The sequence below is a fragment of the Topomyia yanbarensis genome, chromosome 3, assembly GCF_030247195.1.
Source record: "Topomyia yanbarensis strain Yona2022 chromosome 3, ASM3024719v1, whole genome shotgun sequence".
Taxonomy (NCBI): domain Eukaryota; kingdom Metazoa; phylum Arthropoda; class Insecta; order Diptera; family Culicidae; genus Topomyia; species Topomyia yanbarensis.
Window position 1 is genome coordinate 55,622,605 of NC_080672.1, and position 21,902 is coordinate 55,644,506.

General features: G+C 38.0%; 2 protein-coding genes across 8 annotated transcripts; both read left to right on the top strand.

Moving 5' to 3' along the window:
- The first annotated feature begins 1,679 nt into the window (after nt 1-1,679).
- Nucleotides 1,680-5,876, top strand: LOC131694298 (zinc finger protein 728-like). 2 transcript variants are annotated; one of them, XM_058982921.1, is made up of 3 exons: nt 1,690-1,813; nt 1,871-2,043; nt 3,609-5,876. In XM_058982921.1, the coding sequence occupies exon 3, from the start codon at nt 3,624-3,626 to the stop codon at nt 5,577-5,579; it is 1,956 nt and encodes a 651-aa protein (XP_058838904.1). In that variant the 5' UTR covers nt 1,690-1,813; nt 1,871-2,043; nt 3,609-3,623; the 3' UTR covers nt 5,580-5,876. The 2 variants fall into 2 exon arrangements, with proteins under 2 accessions (XP_058838903.1, XP_058838904.1); XM_058982920.1 differs by lacking the exon at nt 1,871-2,043 and having other exon boundaries at nt 1,680-1,813.
- A 632-nt stretch (nt 5,877-6,508) lies between these two features.
- LOC131694296 (zinc finger protein 728-like) lies at nt 6,509-18,411 on the top strand. Of its 6 annotated transcripts, XM_058982915.1 has the most exons (3): nt 15,222-15,310; nt 15,369-15,483; nt 16,353-18,411. In XM_058982915.1, exons 2-3 carry the CDS (start codon nt 15,481-15,483, stop codon nt 18,321-18,323), a joined length of 1,974 nt encoding a protein of 657 aa, XP_058838898.1. In that variant the 5' UTR covers nt 15,222-15,310; nt 15,369-15,480; the 3' UTR covers nt 18,324-18,411. The 6 variants fall into 6 exon arrangements, with proteins under 6 accessions (XP_058838902.1, XP_058838901.1, XP_058838897.1 ...); XM_058982919.1 differs by lacking the exons at nt 15,222-15,310; nt 15,369-15,483 and adding an exon at nt 6,509-7,197; XM_058982918.1 differs by lacking the exons at nt 15,222-15,310; nt 15,369-15,483 and adding an exon at nt 14,669-14,973.
- The last annotated feature ends 3,491 nt before the right edge of the window (nt 18,412-21,902 follow it).

Below are 21,902 nucleotides of genomic sequence, written 5' to 3' on the forward strand. Positions count from 1 at the left end.
ACCAATTTGGACAACGTCCAAATAACCGTTCAACGAACGTCCATCGTTGGACCCGTGTTGAACGATTTTGAAACAAATTTTTGGACGTCTCAGTGGGAACCCACTGAGACGTCCAAAAAATTGTTTCAATATCCCAGTAAAGTTCAGCCGGAAATGAACTGGAATTCTGGCTGGTTCCAGTTCGTCCACGGGCTCCAGTGACACAACCGATTCTAACTAGAATCGGTTGTGTCACTGGAGCCGGAATACGAACTGGAACCAGCCATAATTCCGGTTCATTTCCGGCTGAGCTTAACTGGGATCGTTCAACACGGGTCCAATGATGGACGTTCGTTGAACGGTTTTTTGGACGTTGTCCAAATTGGTCCAACGAACGTCCTTCATTGGACGATTTTGAAACCAACCGTTCTTAGAGGGAACCCACTGAGACGTCCAAAAAATTGTTTCAAAATCGTTCAACACGGGTCCATCGATGGACGTTCGTTGAACGGTTATTTGGACGTTGTCCAAATTGGTCCAACGAACGTCCTTCATTGGACGATTTTGAAACCAACCGTTCTTAGAGGGAAATCAAATGCAACAACCGATTCTGAAACCGATTGAGTCGGAATCGGTTGTTTCATTTGATTTGGAATCCATACTGACTCCATTCAGAGTTTAACTGCAGTTAAACTCTGAATGGAGTCAGTATGGATTCCAAATCAAATGAAACAACCGATTCCGACTCAATCGGTTTCAGAATCGGTTGTTGCATTTGATTTCCCTCTAAGAACGGTTGGTTTCAAAATCGTCCAATGAAGGACATTCGTTGGACCAATTTTGACATCGTCCAAATAACCGTTCAACGAACGTCCATCGTTGGACCCGTGTTGAACGATTTTGAAACAATTTTTTGGACGTCTCAGTGGGTGGGTTATTCATTCGACTGGTACCGATAATGAAATGTAGTTGGCGCGTCTAGCGGATGAGTTTCACGTATGAGAGCCAACCCAGTAAAGCTCAGCTGGAAACGAATCGGAATTCCGGCTGGTTCCAGTTACTATTCCGGCCCCATTGACTAACTAACTAGATTCGGTTGTGTCACTGGAGCCGGAATACTAACTGGAACCAGCCGGAACTCCGGCAAAACTTAACTGGGAATGGATAGTAATAATATCACGGTTATCACTACTCGCCACCACGGGCGCTGCAAGCAGACAGTTCTGAGATCATCGTTCGCGCAAGTACACGGAGAACAAAAAATATACTAAATAGCATAAATTTTATGCTAAATTCATATTCTGTCTATTCCCCCATTCACGCAGAAAAATTTAGCATATTTAAACCAAATTCAATTTATTGTTTATTGCTTCAATCGACTAACTTATTGGTCTGAAAATACCTTTTCATTACAATAACAATAAATTTAAAATTTCAATAATTTTTTTTATTCCAATAATATGGTTTTAATTTCAATAAAATAATTATTAAAAAAAGGATCGATGGAACTTTTTAATGAAACAATAAATAAATTTTATTGAATTCAATAAATAAATTACTTAATAAAAAGGTTACAACTTCTTGTTTTGAGACAAAACTGACGTTTTTCTTAAGCACAGATTTTTACATAAGCTGTGCACCTTGCGCACTGATTTCAAGAAATATGAACTGGCATCCCTGATCAATCCTACCGCAGTCGGTAAACATTGGAGTCAGTCAGAGAAGACGGTAAAGACGTGTGCCTGGATGTGCTGTACATAAAATAAATCTACTGAAAGCAACGAAGTGTTTGGTGCATTACGTAGTGTATACACTGATCTATCTGAATCTGATGGTAAATATTGCTTTGAATAATACGTGTGTGTGATTTGCTAAGGTCAATTTATTTAAGGCTTTATTTAGCGTGAAACGGAGTCCGATTCTCCCCGAGAAATGATATTGTAAAATCGCCGAAGAAGGTTCTTCGTTCGACCAACGAATCGTTCAACAGAGGCCCCTTTTAGGACCGGTAGTGGAAGATTTTGCACCATTTTTTGTGGGTTCTTGCATTAACGTGGCCCGGAGGTAGTCTTCTTCCATTTTTTGAATGACTCCAAAAGTGATTAATGCCATATTTCTCCATAAGGAGTCAAAATTGGGTAAACACCAAAATTTCTCCCCAGAGCGAAAATCCACTCTTTGTACGTTAAGGGCACACATCCTAACTTGATAAATTTATACTTTTTGACTTCGTCTCGTCAAAAACGGAATAATTCAACGCCGGCTTGACGCTAAATCCCCCAAAACGGAAACACAATTTGTGTTTCAAATCACAAGACTGGTCAAACTACTCCCGTTAAAAAGAAAGGGTGGCGAATTATTTCGTGAGGAAAACAAAAAAAATGCACTGCAAAAACCGGTTGAGGTTAGGTATTTAGTGAGGCAAACAAAGCAAACTCCTTTGGTTTGACTTTGCATCTGTGGTTGTAAATGAGCTGTCAGAAATCTTAATGCGAAAGCACACGCAGAAAAACATCAGTAAAAATAAACAAATTTTGGCTTAAATAATTTTCCCGTTTGATATAGTGACAAACAAGTTTCATGTTTGGTTCAATCAATGCTATTGCATGAAATTACCAATAAATTCATTTGTTGACTTTTCAATAGTTCCAACAAATATTTCGTTTGAAACAATAAAATCATGGTAAGTTTAACCGAACAAACAAGTTCGAAGAAACAAAAACAAAGATTTGGTATAAACCAAAGGAGAGAACATCTCAAATTTAGTTGAAATCAAACAAAGATTCTGTTGGTTTTAAACAAAGGGATCAGTTAACTCTAACAAATTTTATTTTGAATCAACAATGTTTCTATTCAAAATGCAAACAGACGTATTTGTTGAACTAAACCAAATACATGCTTTTGAGAAACGCCCATTTCAGTTTGAAACAGTCATTCGTCACATTTTAGATTCTACTAAACGTTTTGTTTATTCAAAAAGGCCTGATTCTTCTGCGTGCAGTATAGTGCTTTCGCATTGGCCTGCTGAGCCAAAACAAGTTTACCTCTAAGGAGAATAAATTGGGTAAACACCAAAATGTCTCCCTAGGGCGAAAATGTTTGGTGAAGCCAAACCAATATGGCCAATTTCTTCACTTAAATGAAAACCGGTTTTCGTTGAAAACAAGTTTTCGGCTAATTGGTCACCAGCAACCCGAAAACTGGTTTTCAGCGAAAACCGGTTTTCATTTAAGTGAAGAAATTACGGTGTAAAATAAAATATGTTTTCTGTGCCTGAAATCTCATGTAATCAAGTGTGCCGAGACACTTCTTGAAACCCAGGAACACTTTTTAAAACTAGCGGTATGAAATAAAAGTATATGAAAATCCAGCTTTATTAACAGGAATGCTAGGCTCCACCTAACAAATGAACTATTAATGAATAGGCAAATACCTAGACCGGCCATGCTATATGCAGTGTTAATTTGGGCTAATTGAGATCTACCATGAAAAAACACTTCAAAGAATTCAGAACCAAATTTTGAACATGATTTAGGCTAAATTCACTTACTGTTCAACGTTCAGATTAGATATTCGCAAACAACTAACGTACAAACAGAGAATGTATGAATGTTTGTTGCATATTTTAGGTGCCCAGCTACAGCATGATCATGGAGCAGCAAAATCCAAAATCTAACGATGAGAGCGAACTCGAAGATCCGGTCGAAAACAACACTTCTATTCCGTTAAAACGAGAAGAGATTGAAATAATAGATACCCTGCCTGAAATCGAGTTCGGACAGCCGTTATCAGATGCCGTCAGCTACCGATGTGAACTCTGTGGCAAAGAATTCCCATCTACCTCTCTGCTTAGTCGTCATCAATGGAATCATCCTTACATATGTGATTTCTGTGGAGGAGAGTATTTTAATTTCATTGAGCTTAAGGGACACATAAAATATCACATGAAAAAATCGCACAAATGTGACTTATGTGAAAAGGCATTTTTCACAATGACTCAACTCAGTAGCCATAAGAAATCTCACATTGATAAACCCTACGAGAACTGCATAGAGGCTTACATATGTGATTTTTGTGGTAAAAATTATAGTACGCGCAGACTGATCCGAGAGCATATGAAATATCACAAGGAAAAATCTCACAAATGTGACGTGTGTGAGAAGGCATTTTTCACAACCAGTGATCTCAAAAATCATAGAAAACTCCACGATAAACAATACATATGTAAATTATGTGGAAAGAAATGTAGTTTGGGTGATCAACTAAAAAGGCACATGAAAATTCACTCGAGTGAAAAACATTTCAATTGTATAGTGTGTGGGAAAGTATTTGCTATGTCCTGGGAATTCGCGGTCGACAATGGAATAGATATGAACACAAACGAACTTTCAGCGTGTAGCAAACATGAATCTCTTCGCCTTATTAGTATAGCATGTGGTGTATGTGGGGAAGAATATCATACAATCGAAGAGCTTAAAATACATAAAAAAGCTAACCATTCAAAAATGCACAAATGTGATGAATGTGAGAAAGCATATAGTAGAAAATGCCGGCTCGTTGAACATAAGAAAACTCACTCGAATGAAAAACCATATGTGTGTGAATTATGTGAAGAGGGATTCCACACACGTGAGCAGCTCAATACTCATATGTTTATTCACTGCGATTACAAACCTTTCAAGTGTGAAGAGTGTAAAAAATGCTTTCAGCAGCATCGCCAACTCATATTACATGAGCTTGAGCATACGAAGCTCGTAAAATACAAATGTGAAGTGTGTGGTAAGGGATTCGCATTTTCGCATGCTCTAGAACTCCACTGGACGGTTCACACAAACGAAAAACAGCATATATGTGACGTTTGTGGAAAAGAATTTCGTCACAAACACCACTTGAAAAAGCATATGTTTATTCACACTAATTATAAACCTCACAAATGTGAAGTGTGTGGCAAAGGATTTTGTGTAATATATTCCCTTCGAAAACATGAGCGTGTACACGCAAATCATAAAACGCACAAATGTGAAGTGTGTGGTAGAGAATTTAGAAAGGACAGCCTCCTTCGAAACCATATGAATGTTCACACAACCGAAAAACCGTACAAATGTGAAGTATGCGGAATAGAATTTCGCCTAAAGCGTGTCCTCGAAAATCATATGTACTTGCATACAAAAGAAAAACCGCAAACGTGTCAACTATGTGGGATAGAATTTCATCTTAAAAGTAGCATCGACAAGCATATGTGCGATCAGCCAAACGAAAAACCTCACAAATGTGAAGTGTGTGGAAAACAATTTCGCGAAACAAGGGTCCTAAAAAGGCATGAGCTTCTCCACACAACAAACGAAAAACCATACAAATGTGAAGTGTGTGGAAAAGCGTTCCATGAAAAGTACCGCCTCAAAAACCATATGTTTGTTCACACGAACGATAGACCCCACAAGTGCGAAGTGTGTGGAAAAAAATTTCGTATTAATTATCTCCTCCAAAATCATTTGTTTGTTCACACAAAAGGAAAACCGTACCAATGTGATGTCTGTGGAAAAGAATTTCAACATCAACATAACGTTAAGCGTCACAAGTCATCAGTTCACTCGAAGTAAACTGACAAAAAATGTCACAGTTGCTTTATCGAAGCAAGCCAAATCATCCATAAATTAGTTTTCTCTGCCGAAAGTGATGCTATCCTGCTAAAAGCCCGCGTTGTTATAATTCTGTTTGACGCAACTTCAGAAGCGATTTGTGCTGGCAGTGCTTCGGTCGAGGTATACATCTCAAACTCACTTCTCGCAGTGGTTCCTCATTCAATCAGTTTAGGAGCCATCAATGATTATGAGCCGGGATATCAGATACAATACCTAAATACAGTACTGGTTTAAATAAAGTGCATCATACGTGAACATGTTTGATACTTGTTATATTTTAGCTAAGCTGTCACAAGTGGCCCTAACACGTTCAAAGCTATTGTAATGACGATACTGCTTCTGTATGCCAATCCTATTTAATATGCATTGGTTCAATACTTTTGTCAAGTCAAGTGTCTCTAGTAGTGACAAAAATATTCAACTATATACACTACCAGTCAAAAGTTTAAGCTCACCCTACAATGTTAATGTTATATTCAAAAAGCTATGGTTTTCTTCATTTATTGTTATTAATTATTATTTTTCGATCCATTGTAGCATGTTCACCTTTTTCGTAATTTTTGTCATTATTCGTTCACTACGCTCACTATGCCAAAACGCATCACATCAAGAAATATTCAGACGCTTGTGTACAAATATTCCCTTGCATGCAATTTTAGCCTATTTCGGATGAACTTTCAAAAAATATTCCGTCTCACCGAAACCCAAATGCGCATTAGAATGAAATGGATAGATACGAATGTGTTAAGAGGAAAGAGTATTCTTAAAATTCAAGCGAGAGAAATGGTTGTCGAAAGAGTAGTATTTGTAAAAATACGTACTTCCGACTACGAATACTCGAATCACTTGACGCATATCTGAGGATCTACAGAACTGCAACTCGTCCATTTCGATCCTGATCGTGGAAGAGGCAGCAGTGTGAAGTTCTTTTTTAGTATCGCGGTGTGTTTTAAAAGGTAGTTTGTCAAAAATGTGAGAAGTTCTTTTAGGATTAAATTTATTAAAAAAGTTCCTTTCCGATAGGCATAGCTAGTGCGGTCAGTGAATTGTGCGGTCAGAAATACAAATTTGAATTCGCTACATTTCGTGCGAACTTGTGTGTGAAAAGAAGGTAAGATTAAATAATTGAGTTGTGTGATAAAAAGCTTCAAAGCGTCGAATAGCCGATCGACGGCTTCTTTTCTTTTATTGCAAAAGTTTGGAGATTTTCCGCCATCCGCGTTCTAGCGACGCATACGCTCGGCACGCCGCCCGTCTCGTTTACCACCCTGCTGACCCCACGTTCCGGCTTCGAAAGTTCCCGACGCTTTTGGCAAAAGGTCGGAAGGAAGCAGCAAAACCATCAACGCGCTTCGTTAGAGCGACGGCCATCTTCACCATTGAAAAGTCGGCCGAATTCAATACCCGGTAGGCAAAGGCCTAGATAGCGTCATCATTGCGACGCCATTGTAGACGCCGTTCGTCGCCATCGCTGAATAGGTTTGCGATAGGAAGTCGGTGCCGAAGCCGCAATACCAGTCGGCACCCAGCTGAGATGCAGCTCTACTAGATCGACGCTGTTCCTGAAATAACACATGTGAGTAAAAATAGATCATTGATCCGTGCACGTAGATCCATACACACACAACACTCAAACCTTCGAAAGCTTTCTTTGCCGCTCGAAAGCTAAAGCCGAGCGCGCATTTGTACTGCTCAGCGCTGCTTTATCCGCTAGCAGGAAATTTTGACCGCACATAGGTAGACAGGAAAGGGGAAAGCTAGAAAGGGAAGGAACACGAAAAATGTAAAGCTAAATGAATATATGAAACCTAGGTTAAGAATAAAATGCCGTATTTTAATCCGTCCAATAAAATGTTTTCCTGTTAGTTAGTGTTACCTGAAATGTTTGTATTTTTTATGTTGATTAGCTTTCCCATGTAGTGAATTTGGTTCGAGAAGATTTCTCACGTTTCGCGTCGTTTCCGTAGATTTGAATTTTCTTTGTGTTTGTTTTACTCCGATGGGCTATCGGGAATTAGTCCCCACTACTACTTACAAAGCGAGAGGGAAAGAGTGTTCGACTGAGTTCTGCCTGTGATGATAACTGATCGTTTTTTTAGTGCATGAGCTTTCGAGTTGGTATAACGATCATTTCTCTTGCGTCTTTGCTAAACATAGTAGTGGCTCCATCTATACGCGAAACGGAGTGCATCTTTTCACATTTTGTGTTTACCTACCGTTCCTTTGCGCCATTTCGGGATCAATTTCTATAACCTGCCCTGAGGTTAGGTTTCATGCTGGGCAATTCTAACCTGACGAGTGGTCCTCTTCGGGGGTGGCGCTAAAGCTACTCGTTTAAAACGTCCTGAGGAGCGTTTTGGTAGACGGAAACCGTAAACGGCCATTTGGCCCGCTACACCATTTCTCTACGATAGACACATACAATTTGTAGTTTTTTTTCACTTTTCAATAATGAGATAATCTTCGAATTAGGTCAATTTGAATAGATATTTTTTCGACAGCTTCAATTTTCAATAAGAAAATTTTTCTACTTACCTTTTAATAAAAATAAATATTAAAAAAATCAATTTTGAATACAATTGGAATATATTTGAAGTGAGCTCTCGTACACCCAAAAAAAATGTAAGCGTTATGCCTATTGATTTCACACATAGATTTTTACAATTGGCGGAGGCAAATAAACACTATTTGCTGGGGCACATAAACCTAATGTGTGTATTTTCAAGACATATTAATCTTACATTCACAATTCATAACTATAAGGCACATAAAACCCGATTCTATAACAATGCGGACATATAACTTATGTGTGCGCATTAGAGTGGCCCAAAGTTGTATTAAAAGAGTGCAATGTGCGAAATTTCAAACCTTGCCCCTGAAAATGATAGTTTGGGTGGCCAATAAGCTTCCCCAAAAATTTCAGCTTATTTGGTGCACTGGAAATGGCTCCGCAAACGGCTCAAAGTTTGTATGGGAAAAATTGACTAAATGTATGGAGAAAAGCATTAGTTTCACATTTTCAGCTCTAGGTGGCACTGCCATCGATGAATGTCTCTCGTGAGAAAAATTAAGAATCCTCTTGTAAAAACAAATCGACTCGTGAAGACTAGAAATTAATCGGATAAAAGTTATAGGCGCGCAAGGTTGAGAGTGTCATGTGCTGTAGTTGGGGTGGCTCTGTCGAATATGAAAAAAATTAAAGGGTTGTGTACAAGGCACGACCACGATGACATTAAAAATGCGACCATTTTTGTAAGCCAGCCATATTATTCGTGGATACATCCAGTAATGCCGACTTATTTAGGACTACACACAAAAGGTAACAAAACGTATCCTCTACGGAATCTACTACACAATTGTTTTGATTATTTCCCAACAAATCGCGCAAAAATCTGTTCTGTACAGCACCGCGCAAATAATTGACGTTGGAAAACAAATCGGCAACTTCAGTTGTCAAACAATTAGAAACGATCGAAGCATTTTTCCGTCAATGTCACTTTTCTGACTCAAATTTTTGTAGGTATTTTCTTGCTTCCGTCCAATTGGTCAGTTTATTTGTTTTTCCGTACATTTATCGGATATTATTATAGAAAATAACTAACCCGATAAGAGGGAAGTTATTTTCCAAAGCACGAAATGGAAATTTCAATTGTAATTTTCCTGAGAACGATTTTGTGGTCCTAATAAGAACCGTTTGTTGTGAATATTATTTCGACGTTTCCTTGCCAATAACAATGCGACTTCTGTACACGTCTAGTGATGGAGGCAATTTTGAGAGCGCCTTTGTTGCTGCTAACGGGGAGCGTTCCTTCCAGAAACTAACGAAGCGGGCGCAGGCGATAAACGAACTGATTTCAACGATGATCAAATGCAAACTGAAAACATTTTCCCTCAGACAATTCGTTTTACGTATCTCAGATGTGGTTCATCGCCAAAAAGGCGGTGCTAACAAGTAAACCACCAATCAACGCACGGCTAATTAATGCTTTTACAAAATCATTTCTATCAAAATTTACGGTAATCGTATCCTCTACGGAATCTGCTACACAATTGTTATGATTATTTCCCAAATCACGCAAGAATCTGTTTGTTTCGTACAGTACAGCGGCAATTATTGGCCGTTTGTTTATGAGAATCGTTTAGGTACGTACGTCCGTACACTACTCGTCGACTATCAAGTATCGAATGATAATGCAAAAAGGAAATTCAGCACATATATTTATAACTTTTCCTTCTTTGATTCACCTCTTAAATGTTCTGTATTGACGGCTCAGCTCGGAATAGCCGACTCCCCAGTTAAGCTTAGCCGGAAACGAACCGGAATTCTGGCTGGTTTCAGTTCGTATTGTGGCTCCAGTAACACAACCGATCCTAGTTAGAATCGGTTGTATCACTGGAGCCCGTGTATGAACTGGAACCAGCCAAAATTCCAGTTCATTTCCGGCTGAACTTTACTGGGTCGTGTATGCACATTTCCCCTTTTTTCGTGAAATTTTTCAATTTTAATTCAACCGATTTTCAACAGAATACTTATATAGTACATCAATCTAATGGCATATTCGTTTTTGACAGTGAACTACACCGGTGTAGTCGGTGCTACACTCATTCACACTTGGGTGTAATCAGTCTATCTCTTTCTTTGCACTACACCGGTGTAGCACCAAGAAAAAACGAAAACGCCATAATTAGCAATTATTTTCAAGTCAGGTATTTCTGAATCGATTGGTGTATAAATGATGGAAATCCATAAACTAATTGCGAAGTTATACTCGTACAAACCTTACATAGTTTCTTTACATAGGAGATTTTCAAAATTTAGAATGACACCCAGCCCCAGATAGTGGAGTAAGACATTTTGAATGTCAAAAAGCCGCTATTGATGAGTGCACGATTTGCATGAGGTAGGTAAACTCGACTACAGGAATTTCAACTTATAATAACACGAAATGCTGACCATTTGGAAGGATGATATCTTCGGCAAACATTTGACATACTGTTTTCCGCCATGTGGGGTATTGTTTTCAGCCGGATAACAATCTGGGGAATATGGCGTTAGGTTATGTTACAATACAAAAATGACGATTTTTTTCGAACATTTTTTTTCATGGTTATACATAGGGTTGCCACCTCTGGGTGGCCGCGGGGGGGGGGGGGGTGGATTTTTGAGTAAAACAAGACAGAAATTGAAATCAAAGCGATTGCTCGACATTTTAGACCACTTTAACTTTTCCCCGACTAAGTGCCAGGAATATAAAAGCACCAGCTACTCTCGCTGTGGAGGATAAGTCGAACGAGCATTGCTCTCCTTCATAACTACCTTTAGCAGGGCTGCGTCATTACATGGAAAGCACTATGTGGCGAAGGTTATTCATCACCAGAGGTCGCAACTAAGGGACAAAACTCACCTACCTAACCAACATTTAAGGGTCGCCGAAGGAGTGGCAACAACACCGGAAGAACTCGATTGATGTTGACCTAGTCAGTTGGATTAGAACAAATAAATGTCATAGCGTGGTGCAGCTGGTTATAAGCACCACCAACAGTGAATTGATTTGGTAAAATTGCTGCAAAATAACTTTTTCAGATTATTTTGAACGACTTAGTGGGATGCAACATTTCAATTGTAGCATATAGCGAAATATTACTTTCCTTGATTTGTATTTATTTTTCATTTTCATTGCTTTGTGGAAGAAATCAGCAATATTTGGTGAACTCATCTTCGCCACCTTGAAATGAAGGATTCCTCGGGAAAAATAAATCTGAACCAGAGTAATAGTTAACGTAGACTTTTTAAATATTTTCCAAAAAAAGTGTAAAGTGCAATTCAAAAAAAAAATAAAATTATGCTTCTTCCCAGCAAACCCGGAGAAATTGATGTAAAACCCGGAGCCCCGGAGATCGCTTCCGAAAACCGGAGTCTCCGGGCCAAACCCGGAGGGGTGGCAACCCTAGTTATACATGTACAATACCACAAATAGTCGCCTAGTTCCGACTATCTCCTATTTCTCGTATAGTTCAAATATAATTTTCTAACGAAATACTATACAAATAAAAACGTATAAATCAATGGTAGGATTTTGACGAACAATATTGGAAATAGCTATAGTATGTTTTTTGTTATTATACTGGCCATGTCCACCATAGGTTACTTTAATGCAACAATAGGACTAATTGTGAAAACAAATTTCGGTTAAAATGATCAATTTAGCAGAAGAGTGCAGAGACTACTTTATCGACGCTGTCAAAAGGATAGGCAAAAGTAAAGAACCTTACAATGTTGGTATTTTCCGCATAGTTTATCACATTTGTAACGCTCGCATAGTTTTAACTCTATCGATATTTAATAATCGAGATTTGACTACCTGCCATCTGGCAAGTGTTGACACCAGTGGTACTGCCGCTTTATCCAATTGAGCTATTTCCGCTATCGAGCAAAGAACACAATTTTCTTCATATTGTTGTGAGCTCATCCCACCATCTTGAACTGGGCAAATCGGAATTAGGTAGTACCGATAATTATGAGTGGCATAATGAATAACCATGACCATAGGAGAATATAAACATACCATATCGCATATGGTTGAAAATACCATACAGGATGTGATCTTGTTCAAATATATTTGAGAAATTGGAGTTGTTAATTTCTATGTCCAACAGAGACAACTTATCATCAGGTAGTACAGTAGTACCTTAGATTATACCCTTATTTTGCCTTATTAATTCATCAATTTTTTGTGCTTTTGCCATAACAAAAATTATGTGCTTAACATTATGATCATTTATTTTAGCAACCCCGCATAGCTAAAAACCATTTGACATAGTCCGAACAATAAACCTGTGTTGTGGGATATAGTAACCATTAGAGGTGTTGCTTCTATAATGTTCCTACAATATAAACTTAGATTTTATTCAATGAGTAAATAGACATAATGTGGGATTGTTGAAATATATTATAATGTACAATGACATCCTATCGTGTAAACATTTAGAACATAAAGCTTATTATTTCTATTGCTATCATTAGCATAAGGTTGGCCGAAATATTTTTGCAAATTGAGTGAATTCCGTATTACATGGGATTGAACTATTATCTGATATTGTAAATATTTAGAGTACTTATGCAAAAGGTTGCAATAGAAATAAATTTATGTCCTAAATATTTACAAGAGAAGAGTTCCTAACACATTACAATATATTGCAAGAATTTCACATAAGGTCTATTTACTGTATTGTTAATAAGCGAAACCAGATATTGTTTGTTTAACATTCGAACCATTAACATGACCATCAACATGTACAATATCACATATGGTTACAGTACTGGATATTGTTCTTTTATAATTTAATCACAGAGAACAGACATCCATGATCGAACAAAAGTATTTAAAAAACGTGTGTAAACATTTGAATTAATATACGATGAACACTAGCGCAGCCAAACCAACTTATCCCAACTATCCGTCAAATCCATTCCGGAACCGGTTCGAAATCCTGAATGGATTCAGTATAGAATCTTGCTCAAAGAAAACAACCGATTCCGACTCTATCGGTTGATGCTTTTGAGCTGGAATTCATGCTGGAAGTCCGAACCGGTTCCGGACTAGTTTGACTGGGTAGAGGAATAACCGCTGTCAATTCAGTCGAACTCAGCCTGTGATTTAACCATTCAATTCGTCGTTACTACAGACACTTTATACACAGACTAGCGAAGTGTCAAAAATTGCAGCCAAACGGGCTGTCAAAAAGTGCAGCCAAACGAGCATGAGGGTTTTGAGAGGGGAAGTACAAGAGGAAGCCATTGTAAAGCTTATGGGAGCTTCCGTGATGCCAGTTTACATTCATGGTTGATAGTTTTACTGTTTTTTCTCTCCGCTAGTCTGTTATATAAAGTGTCTGTAGTCGTTACTATTGGGGAGATTGTACAACTATTGTTATATTCATTGAATAAAATCAAAGTTCAAATTGTAGGAACAATACAAAAGTATCAGGTCTAATGGTTACTATATCACATAATATAGGTTTTTTGTTAGGACTATGTGACAAATGGTTTTTAACCCATTCATGCCCATGTTGTTTGTGGAGAATTTTATATGGATCGTGAAAAGAAGTTCACAGACCCACGCTCGCTAAAGTTTTGCTGCTAATGATTCTAAAAGACATATGTTCATCTAACTTACTCAAAATTTTTATGGTTGAATCAAAAGAGAAAATTAAGTTTGGCTACCAAACTAACTCTACTAATTAAGTGGATAAATATTCCTCTTTCTTAAAACAGCATGCAAAATAATTATGCTTACGATTCAGGGAATAGAAAAGCTTACCATATGACGAACCGCCTGAAAATAACTTGTGTGAATTAAATTTATATCTCTTGGGAATGGGGAAATAAAAATATTTTCTCGAATAAATTAATTTTGATATCAGTCAAAAAAAAATTAAACTTGATAGACTGTCTAACGCAAAACTATAAAGAGCCATGCGTCGCATGTCTCTCATGGCATGAACCAAGAAAATGATTTTTATTTTGACATGCACCGTACAACTCGCGAACAAAATCAATAGATACGCAGTAAAAACGTAATATTTCTTAACGAAATCTGAAGGCACGGGGAAGAAAGTTGATTTTCTTTAAATGCCAGTCTTATTTTTTGTAAATAAATAACATTTTTCAAATATCTTTAAATTACGATTAAAATTTTTCATTCGGTACAAAAACACTTTTCTAACCCTTTAACGATTGAATTTGGTTCGCAAATGATACTTTTAAAGAGAAATTAACGATTTTTATGACAAAAATTTTATTTTGCTTGTATTTTGACAGCTTCATTAGCAAACATGATCATTTTGGCTGCAGCGCAGCTCTATGTGTCGTTTTGTCGTTAGATAACGAATGTTACGTCGTACAATTACTGGTACAACGTAGACAAAAGAATGTAGACACCTGTACATCTCGCGACACGTCTATCGTTTGTTTACTATTTATCTATCAGTGTCATTCCAATCGGGCACGAGACCTGTCGATGGCCCTCGTTCCAGAAAGATTCGAAGCGATTTTCTTCGGATTGAGTGCTTTTGACAAGTCTCCTGCCCGATTGGAATGATACTGATAAAAATAATAAGAAAGAATAAGATGGACATTGAGTTCTCGTCGGTCGATCTCACGAACGCTAATGCAGGTTCTTGGTTGAAAACAATCCCATTTGCTTTTGCCGGCTTTGTGATTTTCCACCAGCTAGTGATGTTAGCATTTGTGTCATGTCACGTGTACGTATACACTTATCCAGCTGCGTTGGTATTGTGCCGTTTTGACGTTTAAATTGGGAGGAAAACAAATCATTTGCACTGCGAATTGGTAGGAAAACAAACCGCTTGTGGGCTTCAGGGGAGGGCGGTAGTATAAAATTCCGAGATCTCATGCTGTTTTCGGTTTTAGAATCGAGTTGCCCTAGGTTCGCTCTAATGTTTACAGTTTCCATACAAAAGTGACAGCTCCGAGCGAACCTGGAGCAACTCTGATTTAAAAACGAAATCAGCATCAGTGTGCGTATTTTAAACGTCATATATCTCAATGCATGAACCGTAGCAAAGCCTATGGTGAGTTTATCCAGAGGGATTCGGCGTCTTTAGCCAAAAGCAACCGTATTTTGGTGCATTACGTAGTGTATACACCGATCTATCTGAATCTCATGGTAAATATTGCGTTGAGCACTACGTGTGTGTAATTTGCTAAGGTAAGTTTCTTTAAAGCTTTATTCAACGTAAAACGGAGTCCGATTCCTTCCGGAAATGATGGCTCAAAATCGTCCCAAGAAGGTTCTTCGTTCGACCAGCGGTGTTCAAGACCCTTATTGAACCGGTGATGGTAGATTTTGCACCTATTTTCTGGGTTCTAGCACTAACGACCCCGAAGTGGCCCGGAGTCTTCTTCCGTTTTTTGTTTCGACTTCAAAAGTGATTATGCCATATTTTCCCCTAAGGTAAACACCAAAATTTCTCCCTAGGGCGAAAATTTTTGGTGAAACCATTCTTTGTACGTGAATGGCACAAACCCCAACCTAATAAAGTCATGGGTGCATTTCGACTTCCTCTTCCAAAATTGATAGACTTTTCGAGATAAAGCAGTATGCATGACATAAAGTGCAAAATAAAATATGTTTTTTTCTGTGCATATTGGGGTGAGCCAGTACCGTGTAATCTGATATAATCAAGCGTTCCGAGACACATCATTAAACTCAGCAGCACTTTTTAAAATTCTGGAGGCATGACAAAAGTTTATGAAAATTTAGCCGCATTAGAAATTATAGGCTCCGCCTAAAGAAGGTACTAAGTATTAATGTATAGGCAAATACCTTGGCCGGTCATGCTATATGCAGTGCCAATTTGGGCAAATTGTGCTACCACGAAGAAAAAATTTCAAAGCATTCAAAGCCTAATTCTGAAACTGATTTTGGCTAAATTAAGTCACTGTTCAACGACCAGATTAGATTGATCTTAAATATTAATTTTTTTTTTATTTTTTTTTTTCTTTTTTTTTAACTAGTTTTTTTTCCTTTTTTTTGTAACTTTATTTGTATCTTATGTATTTACCGCTATCCAAGTAACTTCCTTGACCTGATTCAAAGTCTGTACTAACAGGTTATCGTGCTCAATAAAATTACAAATTACAAATTAAAAATATTCGTAAACTAAGGTAATGACAGAGAACTTAATTAACTTTGTTGAATATTTTAGGGGCCCAGCTACAGCATGATCATGGAGCATCAAAATCCAAAATCTAACGAAGAGAACAAACTTGAAGAATCCGACGAAAACAATATTTCTATCCCGTTAAAGGTAGAAGAGATTGAAATAATAGACACACTGCCTGAAATTGAGTTCGGACAGCCGATATCAGATGCCGTCAGCCACCGATGTGAACTCTGTGGCAAAGAATTCCCATCTACCTCTCTGCTTAGTCGTCATCAATGGAATCATCCTTACGTATGTGATTTCTGTGGAGGAGAATATTTTAATTTCATTGAGCTTAAAGGACACCTATTATATCACATGAAAAAATCGCACAAATGCGACTTATGCGAGAAGGCATTTTTCACAATGACTCAGCTCAGTAGACATAGGAAATCTCACATCGATAAACCCTACGAGAACTGCACAGGTGCTTACATATGTGATTTTTGTGGTAAAAATTATAGTACTCGCAAACAGATTCGAGAGCATATGAGATTTCACAAGGAAAAATCTCACAAATGTGACGTGTGTGAGAAGGCATTTTTCACAGCCAGTGATCTCAAATATCATAGAAAACGTCACGATAAACAATATATATGTAAATTATGTGGAAAGAAATTTATTATGCGCGATCAACTTAAAAGGCACATGAAAATTCACTCGAGTGAGAAACATTTCAATTGTATAGTGTGTGGGAAAATATTTGCTATGTCCTGGAATTTCGCGGTCGATAATGGAATAGATATGAACACAAACGAACTTTCAGCGTGTAGCAAACATGAATCTCTTCGCCTTATTAGTATAGCATGTGGTATATGTGGGGAAGAATATCATACAATCGAAGAGCTAAAAGTACATAAAAAAGCTAACCATTCAAAAATGTACAAATGTGACGTATGTGAGAAAGCATACAGTCGAAAATATCGGCTCGATGGACATAAGAAAACTCACTCGAATGAAAAACCATATGTGTGTGAATTATGTGAAAAGGGATTCTACACACGTGACCATCTCAATACTCATATGTTTATTCACTGCGATTACAAACCTTTCAAGTGTGAAGAGTGTAAAAAATGCTTTCAGCAGCACCGTCAACTCATATTACATGAGCTTGAGCACACGAAGCTCGTAAAATACAAATGTGAAGTGTGTGGTAAGGGATTCGCATTTTTGTATGCTTTAGAACTCCACTGGACGGTTCACACAAACGAAAAACCGCATAAATGTGACGTTTGTGGAAAAGGTTTTCGTCGCAAAGACCATTTGAAAAAGCATATGTTTATTCACACTAATTATAAACCTCACAAATGTGAAGTGTGTGGCAAAGGATTTTGTGTAAAAGATGCCCTTCAAAGTCATAAACGTGTACACGCAAATCATAAAACGCACAAATGTGAAGTGTGTGGAAAAGAATTTAGAAATGACAGCCTCCTTCGAAACCATATGAATGTTCACACAAACGAAAAACCGTACAAATGCGAAGTATGCGGAATAGAATTTCGCCTAAAGCGTGTCCTCGAAAATCATATGTACTTGCACACAAAAGAAAAACCGCAAACATGTCAACTATGTGGGATAGAATTTCATCTTAAAAGTAGCATCGACAAGCATGTGTGCGATCACCCAAACGAAAAACCTCACAAATGTGAAGTGTGTGGAAAACAATTTCGCGAAAAAAAAGTCCTAAGAAGGCATGAGCTTATCCACACAACAAATGAAAAACCACACAAATGTGAAGTATGTGGAAAAACGTTCCGTGAAAAGTACCTCCTCAAAACCCATATGTTTGTTCACACGAATGAAAGACCCCACAAGTGCGAAGTGTGTGGAAAAAAATTTCGTCTTAATCATCTCCTCGAAAATCATTTGTTTGTTCACACAAAAGGAAAACCGTACCAATGTGACGTCTGTGGAAAAGAATTTCAACATCAACATCACGTTAACCGTCACAAGTCACAAGTTCACTCGAAGTAAACTGACAAAAAATTTCACTGGTTTTATCGAAGCAAGCCAAATCACTCATAAATAATTTTTTTCTGAAATAAAGTGCCTCACACGTGAATATGTTTGATATTTGTTTTAGCACAGAGAACAGACATCCATGATCGAACAAAAGTATTTAAAAAACGTGTGTAAACATTTGAATTAATATACGATGAACACTAGCGCAGCCAAACCAACTTATCCCAACTATCCGTCAAATCCATTCCGGAACCGGTTCGAAATCCTGAATGGATTCAGTATAGAATCTTGCTCAAAGAAAATAACCGATTCCGACTCTATCGGTTGATGCTTTTGAGCTGAAATTCATGCTGGAAGTCCGAACCGGTTCCGGACTAGTTTGACTGGGTAGAGGAATAACCGCTGTCAATTCAGTCGAACTCAGCCACAAAAAACATGACAACAGTAGCGCACCTGGTTTGGATATCCTAACTACCTTCGGAACCATTAGAGATTTTTACACAAGTTGATTGCTGAAGATGGACGTCTGTTCTCTGTGATAAAAGTGAGCAGCATCGGTTAATTTAACCGCTTCTGTCAGAAACGGTTGTTGCATTTGAGCGAATTCTTTGCCAGAATTCTTGCACAAATCGCGCAAAATTCTGGAGCCAGAAAGCGAGTTAGAACCAGCCAGAATTCCCGCTCATATCCGATTGAACTTTACTGGGAAATTATAATACATAGAAGTTTACTACTCGCCACCACTGGCGCTGCGAGTAGATAATTCTGATGCTTGAATTCAGTGGTAGTCGAATTCAAACTTTGTCCCCGGCGCCCAGCGATGCCAGATTTACAGACATGTCTGTATTTTACAGACTTTTTATGGTCTCCTACAGGGTGGCCAGACCTACCAATTTGTCGGTAGTCCTACCGATTTTGGTCTTCCCTACCGATTCCCAGACGAACAAGGCAAAACTATCGATATTTTGTTATTCCTACCGGAAACTACCGATTTTTATTGATTTTGGACACATCCTACTCAACATTCATTTTTTGAGTTGGATTTGGTCAGAGATCTGTTTTGTCAGTATTTTACAATTCTATGTCAATACTACGTTTTTGGGACAACAACCCGGCCTACCGATAAACTTTTAGTGACCCTACCGATATTAAGGAATTCTATCTGGCCACCCTGTCTCCTACAGACGTAATCAGAAATCTACAGACTTAGAAAAGAGTACCAGCGTTTAACAAAATTGCACTAGAATAATTTGATCCGAATACGAGTCATTCGGTCACAATAGTTTACTAATTTCAAACTACTTTTAAAGTAATAACCTAGTGTAAATAGGATTTACACAACCATCTACAGACTTTTACAGACATTTTAGTTATTCTTCTACAGATATTTCACAAAACATGCGGCATCGCTGCCGGTGCCTCAAGCGGAAATATTGATAATAAACCAATGATCGATCAATATGGTGATCGTGTAATTAAGAAAATTAGGCAATCCACCACGACGTTTGTTTGACAATTGAGCGGTGGGTTCTGTCAACAAGTCTACTCCTGCGAACAGAAAAACTCGTCCGACAAACATCTTTCGTTAGTCCGATTCGTTTGATGTTGGATCGAATCAACGATATTGTTGGACGTGGCACCCCTCGGAGTAACGACAGAAGAAGTAAACAAGAAATAATCAGCTCATGGATTGCCTAATATTGATTCTGTAGAATTCAAATGGCATTGACGTATTGAAGCAGTCTTGTCTTTATTTTTAGTGACAATATTCTCGTCTCGTGTAGGTTCCACTTTACGTTTCCTTCGGGTTTTTGTTGTTTGTTTTTATTTACGTGACTTCTTGCGGTAAACATTGCGGTCAGTGAAGGTGCCGGTGAAGACGCGTGGTTTACCTGTATATGCTGTGAATTAAATCTATCTACCAAAAACAACGAAGGACGGTGCAATACGTAGCGTATCTGAATTTAAAAGTAAATATCGTGCTGAATGATACGTGTATGTGATTTTTGTTAAGCTGGGTCGTTTTTGTTTGAGGCTTTGTCAGTTTTTCATCAATGTGAAACGGTGTATGGTTGCTCCCCTAGACTTATCTAGCAAGGTTGTGTATTGTGCCGCTTTAACATTTAAATTGGGATGCAAACAAAACTTAACGGCGAATTGGGTGGTAAACGAACTGCTTCTCTGCCTGAGGGGAGGGCGGTAGCAGGGATACCAGGTATCTTTTTCAAACGTCAATTTGTAGAAAATGTCTTCATTTGTCTTCAACGGCCAGGATTCTGAATCGGTTATTGATTTTGAGCCAGAAGTCAGTCAGACATCCGAATAAATTTGTCTTCAAAATAAAAAACGTCTTCACATTTGAAATTCATTCAAAATGAAGATAAATCTTTAAATCTGGTATCTCTGGCGGTAGTATAAAAAGCGAGATCTTACCCAGTTACTCACTCCGGAACCGGTTCGGATTTCTGAATGGAGTCAGTACGGTTTCCAACTCAAATGCAACAACCGATTCTGAAATCGATCCCAGTTAAACTCATTTAGGAACCGGTTCGGATTTCTTAATGGAGCAATGAATTCCAAATTTGGATGATTTTTGTTACCTCCCACTGAGACGTCCAAAAAATTGTTGCACAATCGTTCAACACGGGTCCAACGATGGCCTTTCGTTGAACGGTTATTTGGACGTTGTCCAAATTGGTCCAACGAACGTCCTTCATTGGACGATTTTGAAACTAACCGTTCTGAAACCGATTGAGTCGGAATCGGTTGTTGCATTTGATTTGGAATCCATACTGACTCCATTCAGAAATCCGAACCGGTTCCGGAATGAGTTTAACTGGGGAGTACTCGTTGGTTTTAGGCTGAGTCATCAGTAAAATAGTGTGACATCTATATTATTATAATAAGTTAGATGAATGAGATAATTGATTATGTCCGGTCGCAGCTTCTTAACCCTTTCATGCCCAACTTTTTTCTAGTGCATGTAGGGTTTCAAAACTATTTTTCCTTGAAAACGATTGGGTCAAGAAACACGAAAAGGTTATTTTCATAAAGTTAGGTGCTTCCATGGCAGTGCTACAAGCTGCTCAATTTTTACCTTCAAATGCTCAATACAATTCTCCTAGAATAATTACAATAGTCCAATTACGTGGAAAACGTAGCCAACGACAGTCTAATTTGATAGGTTTTATCAGTTTTTAACAATATTGCACCCTAACGAAGATATATGAAAAAAATCATTTTCCGTCGTCAACGTAAACTGTCCCTGGCAGCACTGCTCCATCGGAATCCAATCAGACTATTTGCAATAACTTCAGTTGTAGAGCCGATCCATGTAACTGTTAATACTCATATTAAAGGCAATAATCACATTAATGAGCCTTACTTGTTTTTGTGAGCAAATCTCACCTCAATCAAAAGTTATAGCTGTTTAAAAACGTTGTCCACAAACAACATGGGCATGAATGGGTTAATACATACATAAAATAGGAATGATGATGAGTCACTGTTTGACGACCAGATCACAATAGATCTTAAATACTACAAAAACGTCCAGCGGAGGACTCACTGAGCTTTGTTCAACATTTTAGG